Source organism: Carassius gibelio, chromosome A13 (assembly GCF_023724105.1).
Source record: "Carassius gibelio isolate Cgi1373 ecotype wild population from Czech Republic chromosome A13, carGib1.2-hapl.c, whole genome shotgun sequence".
NCBI lineage: Eukaryota > Metazoa > Chordata > Actinopteri > Cypriniformes > Cyprinidae > Carassius > Carassius gibelio.
The window spans coordinates 26,020,336-26,038,194 of NC_068383.1; the positions used below are offsets into that span (position 1 = coordinate 26,020,336).

General features: G+C 39.0%; 1 protein-coding gene across 1 annotated transcript; it reads left to right on the forward strand.

Moving 5' to 3' along the window:
* The first annotated feature begins 733 nt into the window (after positions 1-733).
* On the forward strand, positions 734-17,597 carry LOC128026546 (ATP-binding cassette sub-family C member 2). The gene is made up of 32 exons (XM_052613806.1): positions 734-1,050; positions 1,987-2,157; positions 2,634-2,777; positions 2,861-3,001; positions 3,358-3,480; positions 3,570-3,625; positions 3,766-3,988; positions 4,983-5,158; positions 5,282-5,459; positions 5,544-5,798; positions 5,887-5,952; positions 6,188-6,325; positions 6,977-7,123; positions 7,257-7,341; positions 7,601-7,667; positions 7,811-7,937; positions 8,033-8,209; positions 10,751-10,918; positions 11,138-11,321; positions 11,555-11,708; positions 11,885-11,984; positions 12,084-12,303; positions 12,569-12,723; positions 13,002-13,157; positions 13,333-13,532; positions 13,856-13,982; positions 14,077-14,178; positions 15,460-15,603; positions 15,682-15,840; positions 16,076-16,242; positions 16,461-16,655; positions 17,274-17,597. Exons 1-32 carry the CDS (start codon positions 1,009-1,011, stop codon positions 17,425-17,427), a joined length of 4,701 nt encoding a protein of 1,566 aa, XP_052469766.1. The 5' UTR covers positions 734-1,008; the 3' UTR covers positions 17,428-17,597.
* The last annotated feature ends 262 nt before the right edge of the window (positions 17,598-17,859 follow it).

The following is a 17,859-nucleotide window of genomic DNA, read 5'->3' on the forward strand; positions in this document are numbered from 1 at the left end:
TAATGATTAACTGTAAACAGTTTCAGTGGGCAAAAGTTTATGTGAAAAAACAATAAACCTTATGAAAAAAAATTATCTCGTCTTGAGGAATTTGAAAGTTGGTTTTTAAGCTTAGGCATTGCTTGTATATATATTTTTTTATAACCTTGTTTGGTATTAATCTCTTTTCATATGAATGATGAATATTGGCGGCATTTAGAGTGATGTCTTTTTTTGAACATGACTGACACAGTCTAATCTAATCTACGATGGAAGTATTTATGGGCAATTATGTGTGTGTGTGTGTGTGCTTTAGTAATTACCATTGCTCACATTGTTAACTTGTTAGTGGAATTGTGGGATCCTAAACAACATCTCTCTCTCTCTCTCTCTACAGGGATATATATATATATATATATATATATATATATATATATATATATATATATATATATATATATATGTGTGTGTGTGTGTGTGTGTGTGTGTGTGTGTGTGTATTTGTATGTATATTTACAATTTTCAAATAGAATCATCTTAAAGAAACTGATAAGATTGATAGTCTACTCAGTGACAAACATAACCAATATTTCCCCCCCACATAACACGAGCCACAGGCAGCTCTCCGTTGTTTATCTTTCTTTAATGATTTTATATGAAAGGCAGGAAATGGCAGGAAACCCGTCCCTGTGCTCCTGAACCAACAGAAGCCGAGAGACGGAGATATCCCCCCCATCACATGTGCATGGCCATGGTGCATCTGGACTTTAGACTGGTGAGTAATGAGAACTGAAGAGTAATCTCTGGGCCGTTTCTTTTTGAAGAAGTGGGGAAAGGTTCATCTGATTTTTCTGCATTTATTCAGACAGGACGCTCTGAGACATCAGTCACTCAGATGAGCCCATGCGGATGACGTCTCTCACACAAGACCAAAGTTAAGGGTAGATCAAGTCGAGGTTTAGTGAACTTATCACTTCTAGATCCGTGTAAGTTTATAGCTGAGAGCTGGTCAGGTGTGATGGGAGAAACATGTCTGCTGCTCTAGAGGAATACTGCGGCTCCGTCTTCTGGGTACGTTTCATCAGCTTCGCTTTTACACAGCTTCTCATTTTCATGCTTTACGTTTCTGACTGATCATACAGTGAGGTTTCACTAATGGTAGGATTCATTATATTTTATGTAATACTCGCTTAGAGTTAAAATATATTCCCGCTGGACAAGTTATGATGAGACCATGCTTTGTTTTGTAAATGATTAGTTAACTTTTGTTTTTTTTTATGATTATTTTGTAAACAATTATTATGTCCATTACAACTGGTTCTGAGCAGTATCGAGATATGGATCTGTTATAAATTATTTTAAGAAATTCTAACTAAATTAAAGCTCAGGTGAAATAACTGTAGATTTTAATGAAGGTGGTTTTATTACAAATATATTAATATTTAAGATACTGAACTGTATTACTGGAAGTGGAGTAAGCTTAAAAATATATCTGTATAAAACTGTGACGTAAACAAAGAATTAAATAATGCATTCTGTGTGACTCAGACAAAGACCAAGAAAGAAAGAAAGAAAGAAAGAAAGAAAAATCCAGTCTTGCTGAAATAAACTCCATTTGATTCAGTGGCATAAAAGAATTCAACAGTTTTAGAAAACATTTTAACTTTGTCAAACAGTTCTAGCTTTATTAAATTTTATAACCGTATTAGACACGCAGTGCTCAAAGATGTTTACCCAGCTTCTTTAATATTATTCTTTATGATCAAAAGATAAATGTCAAATGTCTGCTGGAATGAAAGGTCTGAATAAATGAATGAAATAGGTAACTTCTGGAGAAAAGTTCATGGTGTTGTATTTTGATAGTGATGAAATGACTTCAGCCATTCATTGTTTAGCGTGTGTCTATGTGTTACTGTAATCTGTGTAACTATTAACAGTCTGTCAGAGTCACAGTGATGATCTCCTGCCAATCTTCCTCACTCATGTGTGTGTGTGTGTGTGTGTCAGAATGCCTCGTCCCTGCAGCGTCCGGACCCAGATCTGTCCATATGTGTGGAGCAAACGGTGCTGGTGTGGTTTCCGTTAGCTTTCCTGTGGCTTTGTGCTCCGTGGCACTTTGCTAATCTCTGTAAGAAATCATCTAAAGCTCCGCTCTCAAAACTCTATGTCTGCAAACAGGTGAAGATATAATTTAATAACAGTCTTTTTCTAAAACAACAAGTGGAAACTACAGATATATGTCAGAATAGGGATGAAAAGATGATCACAACTGAAAATTCACCCCATGACGGTTAGCATCCAGTGTCACGGTGTCATTCTTCAAAATATTCCACTGAAAAGAGAAATTCGTACTGATTTGGAATAAGTCAGTCATGAGATCTTAGAAAAACTGAATGAAATATTCCTTTAGGTTTGGCTAGTCTAAGAGATCTGATACTGACAAAATGAGTAGTTTCTGTGTTTCATAAAGCAGTGCAAGTCGTATCTGTGGCTGTTTAAATAACAATGTGAATGTTGCTTCTCTCTTTTAAAGTAGCTAATGGTAAATAAAGATTTAAACCCAAATCAGGGTCTTTATCAGCGTGATCCAGTGTTGTCCATCTGTCTGAATGATGTGCGGTCTCTTACTCTAGCTGTGTTCTTGTTGTGTAAAGGTTGTGGCTGGCCTGCTGTTTCTGACAGCCATAGCAGAGCTGGCTCTCACTCTCGCAGAGGATTATGGGCCGTCGAGTGACTCCTCAGCTCAGAAACATCCAGCCGTGCTCTACACCAATCCGGTTCTGTTCGCCGTCTCATGGGTAACGCTCGCAGATCTTCATTACTAAAGCGTGTGAGCGTGTAGGGCTGAGATGGCTCAGCGTGTGCTGATGTGTGTGTGTAGATGGTGGTGATGCTGTGTCAGGAGTGTGTGCGGCGCAGGCCGAGAGCGGTGGACTCTGGGAGTCTGTTCGTGTTCTGGCTGCTTCTGGTGGTGTGTGCCGTCTTCCAGTTCCAGACCTTACTGAGAGACGCACTGAACAAGGTATGAATAATATTGAGCAGTTTTCCCTGCATCTTCTCACTATATCTGGCTATATGAAACATAGTTTTTTAAAGTATTATAAACATACACATTATGAATTTCTGCAAAGCCACTTTCAAGCAATGTCCACTGTTAAAAGAGATCTAGAGTTAAAACTAACTTGACTTGATTATGCATTAAGAATGTCATGAACCAGCAATGACTGATTGTATATCTGTGAATTAATATTGACCAATGCTATAAAGCAATGCTGTTTATTATTAGTGCATGCCCCAGTGTGCCGATAACGGATGAACTAATGTAAGTGACTGTAGAGTTACTGAATGAATCATGTATTTGACATGTTTCTCCTGCAGGAAGACATCACTGATCTTCCGCGCTTCTGCTTGTTCTACATCAGCTACGGACTGCAGCTGATCGCCTTGGTTTTATCAGCCATCGCTGACGTTTCACCTGAGGTTAAACGAATATCACACAAGGTACGGAAAGCGTGTGAGAACTGTCACTTTAACACGCAGTGAAGCCATATGTGTCCAGTTTACAGTGTACTTTCTCTAATTCATCGCAGAATCCTGAAGCCAGAGCAACCTTTCTCAGCAGAATCACCTTCAACTGGTTTAACAGGTGATCTGAGTTTACTTCTGCTCGTCATTTGGCATTTTTATCGTCTGTGTTTTCCTTCTCTTCACTGATGACTTTCTGCGTGACACTGTTGTGTTTGTCTAGTATAACTCAAATACTGTATGTGCTATGGTGTTCCCCAGCATGGTAATCAAAGGCTATAAGAGGCCTCTGGTTCAGGAGGACATGTGGGATCTGAACGAGAAGGACTCCACTCAGGCCATCTGTCAGGAGTTTGAGGACATCATGGCAAAAGAGCTGAAAAAAGCCCGCTGCAGACTGCAGAAGAAACAAAATAAACCGAAGACTAAAAGTGATCTTCAGAACGGCTTGGCCAAAGGAGTCAGTCAGGATGTTCTAGTTATGGTAAGCCAATCGCTTTCTGAATGTTACTAAATGTAAGTCAGTAATTGGGTATATTTTCACCTTAAACAAAACCTGAATTAGCTATAATAAAACAATTTTATCCTAAGATAAAACTAAAAACATGTTTGTAATAATCAAATCTCCATACTAATCGGGAAGAAGGAGGCGGGAACCGGCGCACAATCAAAATGAAACTTTAATGACAAAAATAAACACAAAACAGCGCACTAGCCCCTCACAGACGACTGGTGCGCACAAAATAAAAAGCAAACATAAAATATGGCCCAGGCCTGGTCCTCTCTCGTTCTTCACTGTCGTCGCTCCAGTTTTATATCCTTCCATCTCCTCTGTGGGACTCGAGACCGGCGGTGGGGCGCAGGTGTCACGGATTTCCCAATCACTCTACAGGCCTCGCTCGTTCACACATCTCTCGGCCCCGCCCCACTCGTCACAATGTTGTTATGCAGTGTTTAATTTAGTTTACTTATTACAAATAAAGACAGCTTTAAAAGTTTAATATTTATTGCACTGTAAATTTCAGATTACTTGCTACCTTAGAAACCGATAACATATCTTGTAAATTTATTGCCTCAGAAAATCTAGTGTAGAGGCTCAATATATTCAAGTTGACGCCAATTTATGAAAACTTGAATATACAGAGCGCCTTTAACTAGATTTTTAGTCAAAGACGACAAGTTTGCAAGATTTTTTAAAGTAAAGTTAATAAAGTGGAATTAAATGTGTTGGCTGTCTTTTTAAAATACTCAGCTCATGCTTTCTGTTACGTACTTAAAAAAAAATAATATACTAAATAATGTTTTCTTTTAGACAAACTAAGCAGAAAGGATTTAAAACAGGAAACCCTTGGAAATTGCTCTTTCAATAAATTACGATAAATTACTTCTTTTTTTTTGTGTTGTATGTAAATAATATTTTTCAAATCTAAGGATCAAACGTTGACAGATGCACTCACAATATTTGAATATCTAATTAGGAGGAGACAGGAAAGAAGAAGCAAAAGAAGAAGAAGGAAAAGGATTCTGAATCCGAGCATCCTAATTCCTGGCTGGTCTCCACCATCGCTAAAACCTTCAAAGGTGTGCTTCTAGAGTCGGCCTTCTTCAAACTGATCCAAGACCTTCTCTCATTCGCAAGCCCACAGCTTCTGAAGTAAGTGGCCTGCTTTGAGTGTTTTATTCTTCCTGATCTTCAGACTTGTATAAAGAACATCATGTATTATTACCCTGTCAGTTCTTCACTTGGTGTCTCAATGTGAGCTGTGGTTTGTCCCAGGTTAATGATCTCCTTCACTCAGGACAAATCGAGTCATGCATGGACCGGTTACATGTATGCCGTGCTGCTTATGGTGGTGGCTTTTTTACAGTCGGTTATTCTGCAACAGTATTTCCAGCGATGTTTTCTCCTGGGTATGAAAGTACGCACAGCTCTCATGGCTGCCGTTTATAAGAAGGTACAGTGATCTGTGTTTTTAGACATGATGTCCTAATCCCAGTGGATGATGTTGTGGTGACTCGTTATCACTGGTTCCTCTCAGGCATTAGTGGTGTCTAACGACTCTAGGAAAGAGTCGACCGCTGGAGAGATCGTCAACCTGATGTCAGCGGACGCCCAGAGATTCAACGACGTCACCAACTTCATCCATCTGCTGTGGTCGTGTCCGCTGCAGATCGCTCTGGCCATCGCCTTCCTGTGGATCGAGCTGGGTCCGTCGGTGCTGGCCGGTCTGCTGGTCATGGTGCTGATGGTGCCCATCAACGGCTGGCTGGCCACCAAATCCAGGGGCTTCCAGGTGATTCACATGCTCCTGTAAAAGAGTTACAAAAAGAAATATAAAACACTGCATCTATATCCACTAATGACAACCTGCTTCTTTTCAGATGGAAAACATGAAATTTAAAGACAAGCGCATGAAAATTATCAATGACATATTGAATGGAATAAAAGTAAGTGCACTCCTGTCACTCTCAGGTCACTGGGGTGGTGCCCTTTCAGAAGGTACACATTTGTACCTTATTTACCCCTAAAGGATGAATTTTAGCACCTAAAGTGTACATATGAGTACCTTCATGGTACATAGCATGCTTCAGATCCTATTGAATTCAGTCAATCAGAATATTTGACCTTGGTTTGCAGACATCTCTGCTCATTACCCACTTCTCTTTGTCACTGGTGTGGTAGGTTCTGAAGTATTACGCCTGGGAGTCATCTTTTGAGGCTCAGGTTCAGGGAATACGAGAGAAGGAGCTGAAGGTGATGAGGAAGTTTGCCTACCTCTCATCGGTCTCCACCTTCATATTTTCATGTGCTCCAGCTATTGTGAGTATAACAGTGTTTTACACATTAAATGATTTTCTATTGCACTAATGAATTTGTGAGTAAAAGGAATATCAATATCATATATCATATCATATCATATATAATATATTATATCATATATTATATATCATATATCATATCATACATCATATATCATATCATATATATCTCATATCATATATCTCATATAATATATCATTTATCATATATCATATTATATATATCATATCATATTGTATATAATATATCATATCATATCATCATATCATATAATATCATATATTATGTCATGTCATGTTGTATCATATCATATATCATATTTCATATCATATCATATATCATATCATATATCATATATCACATATCATATATCATATATCACATATCATATATCATATATCATATATCATATTTCATATCATACCATATATCATATCATATATCATGTCATATATCATATCATATATCATATCATATATCATATATCATATCATATATCATGTATCATATCATATATCATATCATATATCATGTATCATATCATATATCATATCATATATCATATATCATATCATATATCATGTATCATATCATATATCATATCATATATCATATCATATATCATGTCATGTTGTATCATATGGTCTGCAGGTGTCTCTGGCGACCTTCGCTGTGTTTGTGTCTGTGAGTCCTGATAACATCCTGGACGCAGAGAAAGCTTTTACCTCCATCTCACTCTTTAACATACTGCGCTTCCCCCTCGCCATGCTTCCACAGCTGATTTCCATCATGGTTCAGGTACCAGAAGAAATACATGCTGGTCGATTTATACCCGGGCATTTTATTGCTACCTTCCATTAAGATTTGTTTGCAATTATATTTAAATATCATTGAACTAATTAGAAACATGTACTCTCTGTAATTGGTTTAGACCTCTGTGTCGAAGAAAAGACTCGAGAAATTTCTGAGCGGTGATGATCTGGACACAACGAGGATAACGCGCGAGGACAGCCACAGTAAGAGCTCATTATCATTGTTATATCATTTCCTATAAGATTTATAGACAAACTTGAAAACAAGCTTCTAACTTTTGAGAAACGTCTAATGAGATTTCAGATTGTTTTAGAATCTGGTCAGTCACGTTTTGACTCATTACTGTTTGCAGTAACAATCTGCTTTTGAATAGTTACTTGTCATTTAACATACTTCAAGCCCACTTCAGAGTATAGTACTGAACCTGAAAGAGTGAACAGATGTTCTCATTTCCTGAATTAGGTGCCGCCGTGAGCATGACTGATGGCACTTATACCTGGGAAAGAGACACAGATCCAGTTCTGAAAAAGTGAGATGTTTCACTACAACATTACACTTTCATATGTGTACACCGTTACAGTATCCAACAGATGCAGCTACAGCTGTCAGTATTACTGCTGTGTGTTTGCATGAGTGTACGAGCTCTATCTAACCTGTGATTATATTGTTCAGTGTCTCTCTGGACATTAAACCGGGTCGTCTGGTTGCAGTGGTCGGGGCTGTAGGGTCTGGAAAGACGTCACTGATATCTGCTCTGCTGGGAGAACTGCACAGCCTCAAGGGTCACATTAATATCAAAGTAATCACACAGAGAGTTTTTGAGCTCTGTCGCTCTTATTTGCTGGCTGGACCGTTAGTTAGGTGTGTTTGCTCATGCGTCTCGTCTTCTCTCAGGGGTCTGTAGCGTTCGTGCCGCAGCAGGCCTGGATTCAGAACGCCACTGTAAAGGACAACATCCTGTTCGGCTCTGATCTGGATGAGAAGCGTTACCAGTCTGTGGTGGACGCGTGCGCACTCGGCCCAGACCTGGATCTTCTGCCTGGAAGAGATCAAACTGAGATCGGTGAGAAGGTAAAGTGTGTGACGTGTTGATGATAAAACAGTTTCTCTTTTATGTTCCTAAAGAGAAGATCCCAACCTGTCCTTGAAACCCTCCTTACATATACAGTATTGTTCAAAATAATAGCAGTACAATGTGACTAACCAGAATAATCAAGGTTTTTCGTATATTTTTTTTATTGCTACGTGGCAAACAAGTTACCAGTAGGTTCAGTAGATTCTCAGAAAACAAATGAGACCCAGCATTCATGATATGCACGCTCTTAAGGCTGTGCAATTGGGCAATTAGTTGAATTAGTTGAAAGGGGTGTGTTCAAAAAAATAGCAGTGTGGCATTCAATCACTGAGGTCATCAATTTTGTGAAGAAACAGGTGTGAATCAGGTGGCCCCTATTTCAGGATGAAGCCAACACTTGTTGAACATGCATTTGAAAGCTGAGGAAAATGGGTCGTTCAAGACATTGTTCAGAAGAACAGAGTACTTTGATTAAAAAGTTGATTAGAGAGGGGAAAACCTATAAAGAGGTGCAAAAAATGATAGGCTGTTCAGCTAAAATGATCTCCAATGCCTTAAAATGGAGAGCAAAACCAGAGAGACGTGGAAGAAAACGGAGGACAACCATCAAAATGGATTGAAGAATAACCAGAATGGCAAAGGCTCAGCCAATGATCACCTCCAGGATGATCAAAGACAGTCTGGAGTTACCTGTAAGTACTGTGACAGTTAGAAGACGTCTGTGTGAAGCTAATCTATTTTCAAGAATCCCCCGCAAAGTCCCTCTGTTAAAAAAAAGGCATGTGCAGAAGAGGTTACAATTTGCCAAAGAACACATCAACTGGCCTAAAGAGAAATGGAGGAACATTTTGTGGACTGATGAGAATAAAATTGTTCTTTTTGGGTCCAAGGGCCACAGGCAGTTTGTGAGACGACCCCCAAACTCTGAATTCAAGCCACAGTACACAGTGAAGACAGTGAAGCATGGAGGTGCAAGCATCATGATATGGGCATGTTTCTCCTACTATGGTGTTGGGCCTATTTATCGCATACCAGGGATCATGGATCAGTTTGCATATGTTAAAATACTTGAAGAGGTCATGTTGCCCTATGCTGAAGAGGACATGCCCTTGAAATGGTTGTTTCAACAAGACAATGACCCAAAACACACTAGTAAACATGCAAAGTCTTGGTTCCAAACCAACAAAATTAATGTTATGGAGTGGCCAGCCCAATCTCCAGACCTTAATCCAATTGAGAACTTGTGGGGTGATATCAAAAATGCTGTTTCTGAAGCAAAACCAAGAAATGTGAATGAATTGTGGAATGTTGTTAAAGAATCATGGAGTGGAATAACAGCTGAGAGGTGCCACAAGTTGGTTGACTCCATGCCACACAGATGTCAAGCAGTTTTAAAAAACTGTGGTCATACAACTAAATATTAGTTTAGTGATTCACAGGATTGCTAAATCCCAGAAAAAAAAAAATGTTTGTACAAAATAGTTTTGAGTTTGTACAGTCAAAGGTAGACACTGCTATTTTTTTGAACACACCCCTTTCAACTAATTGCCCAATTGCACAGCCTTAAGAGCGTGCATATCATGAATGCTGGGTCTTGTTTGTTTTCTGAGAATCTACTGAACCTACTGGTAACTTGTTTGCCACGTAGCAATAAAAAATATACTAAAAACCTTGATTGTTCTGGTTAGTCACATTGTACTGCTATTATTTTGAACAATACTGTAAGAAGACCTGAGAAAGGTGACCGTAAAGTTACAGTTTGCATATTCAGAAACAGATTAGACATGGGAGACATGTGCATCTTATAAGAGGCGTGGAAAAATTGCATTCCAGTACAGAAGAGATCAGGATTGGATCATTATTGCAGTGATTGATATGTTTCTGGCATGTTGTGTGCTTTGCAACAGTTCGGTTAACCCTATAATTGAGAAAAACAAACATATTTACATAGATACATATTCCACTATGACAATAGCAAGATTCACCAGGCTCAGTTTGTGACTTAGTGGTTCAGTGTACATCATTTTCATCAATAGATTGTCCACCAAAGAGTCCTGATACCATTCCTTTTACTGAGAGACAGGACTAAATTCATTACTTTGTAGGTTGAGAACCTCTGCACAATTAGCTTTAAACTATCATATCCTCATAAATATTAAATGCTTTTAAAATGCTCTCTTAAAACTTTTATGATTTTGATTTTATTCATAAACACAAGCTTAACCACTCATCAGAAGTATGTCAGTTCCAAGCTCTACAGACTTGTCAATGGATAAATATCTAGATTTCAGAAATGTTGCATAGATTTCATTGTTGATTATTAAAGTAGTATGGTATAGCTTGTATATTGGCCCTATATCAGCTGTCAGCCACTCTGATGTCCAGATTAACACAAGCAGTACACATTTTGGACGTCTGACTCATCTGTTCCAGCTCTTTGAGTGTTAAATGAGCTCAGTTATTTGATTAGGAAGAGCTAATGTGCCTCCAGGATCATGGTTGGGAAACTCGTTCATGTTTCATGTTCTGTTCCCCAGGGCATCAATCTGAGCGGAGGACAGAAACAGCGGGTGAGTCTGGCCAGGGCGGTCTACAGCTCCGCAGACGTCTACCTTCTGGACGACCCACTGTCTGCTGTAGACTCACATGTGGGGAAACATCTGTTTGAGAGGGTGATCGGACCCAAAGGACTGCTCAAAGACAAGGTGAGAGACTAATGTCCATATTCTGTCTACACTAAAAAGCTTAAAAATGCTACCAATTTTATTTTCTATGGCACCTGACTGGCAGGTTTTCTTCAGGCGGATCTCTGATGAAAACACAATGCTCAATCACTAAATAAAGCATGTTTTCTGTCTCTCCTGAATAGCTGCACTGCTGTTCTGTAACACATTGCTCTGTTTCGTCCTCGTCTCTTCCTGTAGACTCGTATCCTGGTGACTCATGGGATCAGCTTTCTGCCGTATGTAGATGAGATTGTGGTTTTGGTAAATGGGGTGGTGTCTGAGGTAGGATCATACGACGGCCTTCGAGCAAGTAAAGGAGCTTTCTATGAATTCCTGGAAATATACGGCAAAGAAGAAAGCAGCAACGCTAATGCCATTAAAGGTTTGTCTCCCATCCACCAATTGCATTTTCTTATGAGCTTCAAATATTGATCACAATATGAATACAACAGTTGAGTTAATGAGCCAATAAACATGAAACCTAGGGTGTTATTATTCATCTTGATTTCTCAAACGCTCCTTTGAACTCATGGCTTGGCTTTTGCTCTGAGATGTGGTTTCAGCTGTTTGAGCTGTTAAAGATAACTTTATTTGTTGTTCACACTGTTCAAAAAGCATCAGCTCAGGAGTCAGACTTCGAGCAGATTGAGATGCTGCCCGAGGGTTTGGAGCCACAGGCGGATGGATCTCCTGAGGACATTGTGTCAAGCACACTAAAGAGAGAAAACAGCTTGCGCCACAGCCAGCGGCACAGCAAACTAAATGGAAGGTAAAATCAACACACCATAGAGTAGTATTCCTGGTGTCAGAAGAACACTTCTCTCAGATATAACCGAACGTCGCTCCAGCTGAACAAGTGTTGTCATGATCCTCACACATGCTACTGAAATGAGCTACAACAGACTTCATTGCAGGAGTGCATTTTTTATTTTTTTTTGTCTTTAGTGTGAGATTGAGGAAAAACAGCTCTGTTCGATCCAAAAAAGACTCTGGAGATAAGAAGGGACAGCGACTGATTGAGAAAGAAACAATGGAGACAGGAAGGGTACAGAAACTTAACTAAATGCAGATTTGACATGCCATGGTGTGTTATCCATTCTTCCTCACTAACTTTGTGCAAATGATTATTTGACCCATGTGCCAGGTGAAGTTCTCAGTGTATCTTCAGTATCTGAGGTCTATGGGCTGGTGCTTCATCACCTGGAGTTTCCTGTTCTACTTCATCCAGAATGTGGCCGTCATTGGTCAAAATCTGTGGCTCAGTGACTGGACTGAGGATTCTGTTAAATACTTCAACACAACCTACCCAAATCACATTAGAGACACGAGAATAGGTGTCTTCGGAGCCCTGGGATTGGCACAAGGTATGATCAGAAAGAGGTTTCATAAACACTGGTACGATATAGGTGCAAGCAGTAATGATGGGTTGACGAGTGGGTCTGTGATTCGGGTCAGTTTAGGAGTACTGTTTCTAAGTGCTATAAGCTTGGGATACTGTGAGCATCAAACACCAGAGCCACTGTGACTAACCATCGAGCTCTAACCCAATCAGTGCACACAGATATGAGTTAGGATCTAAACTCTCCATATTTCCTTTTTCATTTGTAATGGTATGTCTTTCTCTGCCAGGTTTTCTGGTGTTTTTAGGCACTATACTCCTAGCTGATGGATCCATTTCTGCATCCAGGACCCTCCACACAAATCTGCTTTCTAATATTCTGAGAGTACCCATGGTGTTCTTCGACACCACACCTTCAGGACGAATAGTCAATCGTTTTGCTAAGGTATTGATGGGCCTGATTTAATACTGAACTTGTAGCCTATAATTAGATTATTGTGCAGTATGAAATATGGACCACAAATATATAAGATTCAATTCACTGCTGAAAAAACTGCATATGCTGGTTAGGTATGTTTTGACGAAGGGATCAGGATCAAAACATACCTAACCAGTATATGCTGTTTTTCAGCAAGGTTTTTTTTTTTAAAGGATGATTGTTATGCTTTATCTGTTCTTAAACTTAAATATTCTATTCTATTTTTCGATTGGGCTTATATTTAGGATATATTTACGGTGGATGAGATGATCCCGATGTCCTTCAGATCCTGGATTCTCTGTCTTCTGGGAGTTCTAGGGACATTGTTCGTTATCTGTCTGGCGACTCCAATCTTCACCGCAGTTGTTGTACCAATGGCTGTTGTCTACTACTTTGTCCAGGTAACACAGCTACAAAAACTACTCAGTATGGACACTAGGTTTTTAAAACTTTGCAACAAGTTTCTCCTATGTGTAGTACTAAATTAAAATCAGCCATTGAGGTGAATGCATACAAATCTTCCCTGCTATTGTGAAGTAATGTAGTGTTTTTGCAAACTTGCGTCCTGTGTTGTAGAGGTTCTATGTGGCTACCTCCCGGCAGCTCAGACGACTGGACTCTGTATCTCGATCTCCCATATACTCCCACTTTGGAGAAACGGTATCTGGCATCTCTGTGATAAGGGCATATGGGCACCAGCAACGTTTCCTAAAGCAAAACGAGGACACCATTGATCAGAATCTCAAAAGTGTCTATCCTTGGATCGTTTCTAATAGGTCAGAACTGGTACTCTATATCACATTATTTGTCAAGAGATAAATGGTCACCTTTTATTTGAATGTCCAGTTCTCGCTATGAACAAACCATTAACTAAATGAACTCCTAATTTGTCGCTTATTAATAGTTAATGAGGTAGTTGTTAGGTTTAGGTATTGGGTAGGATTAGGGATGTAGAATAAATGCTTTATAAGAACTAATAAACAGCCAAAAGGTTAATAATAGGCATGATAATTAGCAACCAGTTAATAGTGAGAATTGGACCAAAAGCTAAAGTGTTAGCTGATAAATGTGTTCTTGGGTGCTGCTTGTTGGGTTTCAGGTGGTTGGCCATGCGTTTGGAGTCCCTGGGCAATCTGGTGGTGTTTTTCTCAGCTTTGTTTGCTGTGATCTCTCGTGACTCTTTGAACAGTGGACTGGTTGGACTGTCCATCTCATACGCCTTAAATGTGAGTTTTTGATTCTGATGTACTTGTGAGAGTCGGTCAAATAACATCAGGTGTGTTTAGTAACCCCGTGTGCCACTGCTCATGTTCTTATTAGGTGACCCAGACTCTGAACTGGCTTGTGAGAATGACATCAGAACTGGAGACCAACATTGTTGCTGTGGAAAGAGTGAGGGAATACGCAGAGATCAAAAATGAGGTGGGATTTCTTTTGACTGTAGACTAGCCTAAAACTGCATTGGGCAATTATTAATGGATTCAATTTTAAAACCTCAAGAGTTGCCTGTGCAACTCAAATTAGTACATCATACTTAATGAATTTGATAACTTTAAGCTAGGGGTGTCCAGTTCTGGTCCAGGAAGGCCACTGTCCTGCAGACTTTAGCTCCAGCTCGCCTCAACACACAAGTTTCTACAACCCCAGATCCAAAACATTTGGGACATTTTGTACAATGCAATAAAAAATCTGTGACTTGTTAATTCTCTTTAACCTTTAACTGTCCTTTTTAATTACAATTGAGCTATAGCCAAAAATCACAATTATAGATTTTTCTTTTATGTCAAAAATCACTGGGATATTGAGTAAAGATCATGTTCCATTAAGATATTTTGTGAATTTCCTACAGTAAATATATCAAAACTTAATTTTGGATTAGTAATATGCACTGCTAACTTTAAAGATGATTTTCTCAATATTTTTATTTTTTTGCTCCCTCAGATTCCTGATTTTCAAATAGTTTTATCTCTGACAAATACTTTCCGATCCTAATAAACCAAACATCAATGGAAAACTTATTTATTCATTTTTCAGATTATGTATAAATCCACATTTCACACTTAAGACTGGTTTTGTGGACCATGGTCATGAATGAGGAGACGAATTGTTAAAGTTAACTGTTTAACCGTTTCACTATTATTTTGCCACTGTCCTAACTTTTTTGGAGTGTGTTGCAGCCATCAACATTAAATTTATAATATTTACAAAAATGCCTTTAAGCCGTTCAGTGAAAGAACTTGAAAATGTTCTTTGTTTTTTTTGTAAATTAAATCAAAGTTAAAGGTAATGAACAAATCACAGATTCTTGATTTCACTGTATTTAACAAAAGGTCCCAATTGTTTTTAATAGCTGGTTCAGGTGTGTTTAATTAAGGTTGAAGGACAGTGACCCTGCTGTCTGGTTCCTGTGTCTCAGTGCTAGAGCATTGTGTTAGTAGTGTAACAGGTTGTGGGTTCAATTCCCAGGGAATACACATAGTGGTTAAAAAACTAAATAATAATAATGATATCCTAAATGCACTGTAAGTCATTTGGGATAAAAGCTTCTGCTAAATACATAAATGTAAGGGAATGTTTGCACCAAACACACTTCACCAGTTTTACCATATTTGAACAGATCTATGTGAAATCCAGTGAATTCAAAAATTAGAAAAGCATTTTCTAAATTGTCCAGTTTGAGTCTAATAATGCGTGTGTCTCCAGGCTGCGTGGATCTCCAGTAATCGTCCTCCAGATGACTGGCCCTCAACTGGGAATATTCATTTTGAAAACTACAAAGTTCGATACAGGCCTGAATTGGAGCTCATTCTGCATGGAATCACATGTGATATCCAAAGCACTGAGAAGGTGAGGAGACATACCTGTTTCATAAATTATCATTATTTTTTCTTTGAAATATTGACCATGCCACTTGATTTCCCCCAGATTGGCATTGTTGGTCGAACCGGTGCAGGCAAATCCAGCCTGACCAACTGTTTGTTTCGCATTATTGAAGCTAGTGAAGGTCAAATCCTCATTGATGGGATTGACATCTCCACCCTGGGGCTTCATGATCTCAGGAGCAGACTTACCATCATTCCACAGGTGCGTGAAGAACACAACATACATTCACATCCACCAAACGATTGCAAGAAGCACAGATGTTACCAAGGGTTTGAGAAGTCGGAAGTTGAAATATTTCTCACTCACATAATTCACAAAAAGTGGGTGAGGCCTATTCTAGCACACCCCAAAAACCAAATCAAAACTTTGTAAGAGGGCATAATAGGACCCGTTAGCATCTGAGAGTGAAAATGAATAAATGAATGCTTTCTAACAGGACCCAGTCCTCTTCTCTGGAACTCTGCGGATGAACCTGGACCCTTTCCAGAAGTTCAGTGACGAGGAGATCTGGAGCGTCCTGGAGCTGGCTCATCTCAAAGACTATGTGAGGGGTCTGCCAACAGGACTTCAACACGAGGTCTCCGAGGGGGGAGAGAATCTGAGGTCTGTCGAACATGATCTTCTTCATTTGATGCTGATTTACACTTGCACGTCTTGGGAGCATTAACATTGAGCTGATTAATTATAATAGTTTTCAGTTTTCGATTTTAGCAGTTCTATGATAATGAGAGTCAGATGATCTAGAATTTTCTGCAGATGCGTTGTTGTTTTAATTTCCAGATGTATGTTTGGTGTCTGATTTGTTTCTGGTTCTCTGACAGTGTCGGTCAGAGGCAGCTGCTGTGTCTCGCCCGGGCCTTGCTCAGGAAATCCCGTATCCTGATCCTGGATGAAGCCACCGCCGCCGTGGATCTGGAGACAGACGATCTCATCCAGAACACCATCCGCACTGAGTTCTCCCACTGCACCGTGCTCACCATCGCACACAGACTCAACACCATTCTGGACAGTTCACGGTGAGACGCCTTCAAGACGAGTCCTCTCTCTGTTTCTAGAGCTCGAGTCAAAGCAGCTGTGCAGAGATATAGCAGTAATACTGTCTTAAACTGAATAGGATTCTCACTGGCAGCTCCATTTATCACTTGACTTAACGTACCTTCGTACATTTGATGCTAAAACCGCAGTCAAAAACAATGTGGCAACTCAGCCAGTTGACATAGACTACTGTTAATCATCCCCATCAGTACAATGATTTCAATGTACAGTACTAGTCCCAGTAAAATTAATATTTAGAAATGTGTTATTTGAAGACACTCCTTTTAAAATGTTGAAAGTTAATTATTGTGCTAAAATTGATTAAATACAGTTATAAGTTAATACACAGTGATTGTGGCCTTTAAGTATTTTTCAGTTAAGTAAACATTGCTTTAAAAATCAATAGAGAGTCAGTAATACAGTGAAGAAGAAAGGAACACAATCAGATCTTAAGGCCAGTGTTGTAAATGTCATACATATGCATGTTTTATTATATAAGGAATATGCTAAAAAAAACTCAACTGAGGACTAATTTTTATTCTGAGTCATACCGCTGTAAATCGTACTGAGGTTTCCTCTTCTTGTTTTCTGTTTTGTAGGGTGATGGTCCTGGACTCTGGTAAGATTGTGGAGTTTGATTCACCCAGCGTACTGCTCAATGACAAACGGGGACATTTCTACGCAATGGCTAAGGATGCTGGGATCAGAGGAGGGGAAACGAGTCAATCTACAGATACATCTACTGATCTATGATGCTTCACCTTTTCTATTTGTCTTTTAAAACTTTACTAGCCTTGAGGAACAAAATATTAAAATATTAAGCAATTATATTATTTTTCTCTATAATCCTGTTACTTCTTGTTGATGTGTTGACATGGATTTTATATGTTGTGCCAATAAAGTTTATTAAATTTTTCATTTTATGTATGCCTATGTATTTCAAGAAAATATGACTTTCGCACATATTTGAATAACAGCAATTTAGAGAATCTAAAGGGAATATAGAAGTCAGAGAATTACATATTCTTGGTGCTAACAACCGTACAACAACAACAAAAAGATACATAAACGGGTATTTCCTCCATTTCCCTCTCCCACATAACTCAAATTTAGAAAGGAGACAAATGAAAGCCAAAAGAGAATTTCTGAAAGAAAAAGCGCACCCAACAGCAGTCTGCCGGTCAG

What these genes read in the sequence shown, in the direction of transcription:
- LOC128026546 (XM_052613806.1), top strand. Translation starts at nt 1,009, where the DNA reads ATGTCTGCTGCTCTAGAGGAATACTGCGGCTCCGTCTTCTGG. An exon ending in TGAGAGACGCACTGAACAAG is followed by an intron (nt 3,002 to 3,357) that starts GTATGAATAATA and finishes TTTCTCCTGCAG; the next exon opens with GAAGACATCACTGATCTTCC. An exon ending in ACATATTGAATGGAATAAAA is followed by an intron (nt 5,953 to 6,187) that starts GTAAGTGCACTC and finishes CTGGTGTGGTAG; the next exon opens with GTTCTGAAGTATTACGCCTG.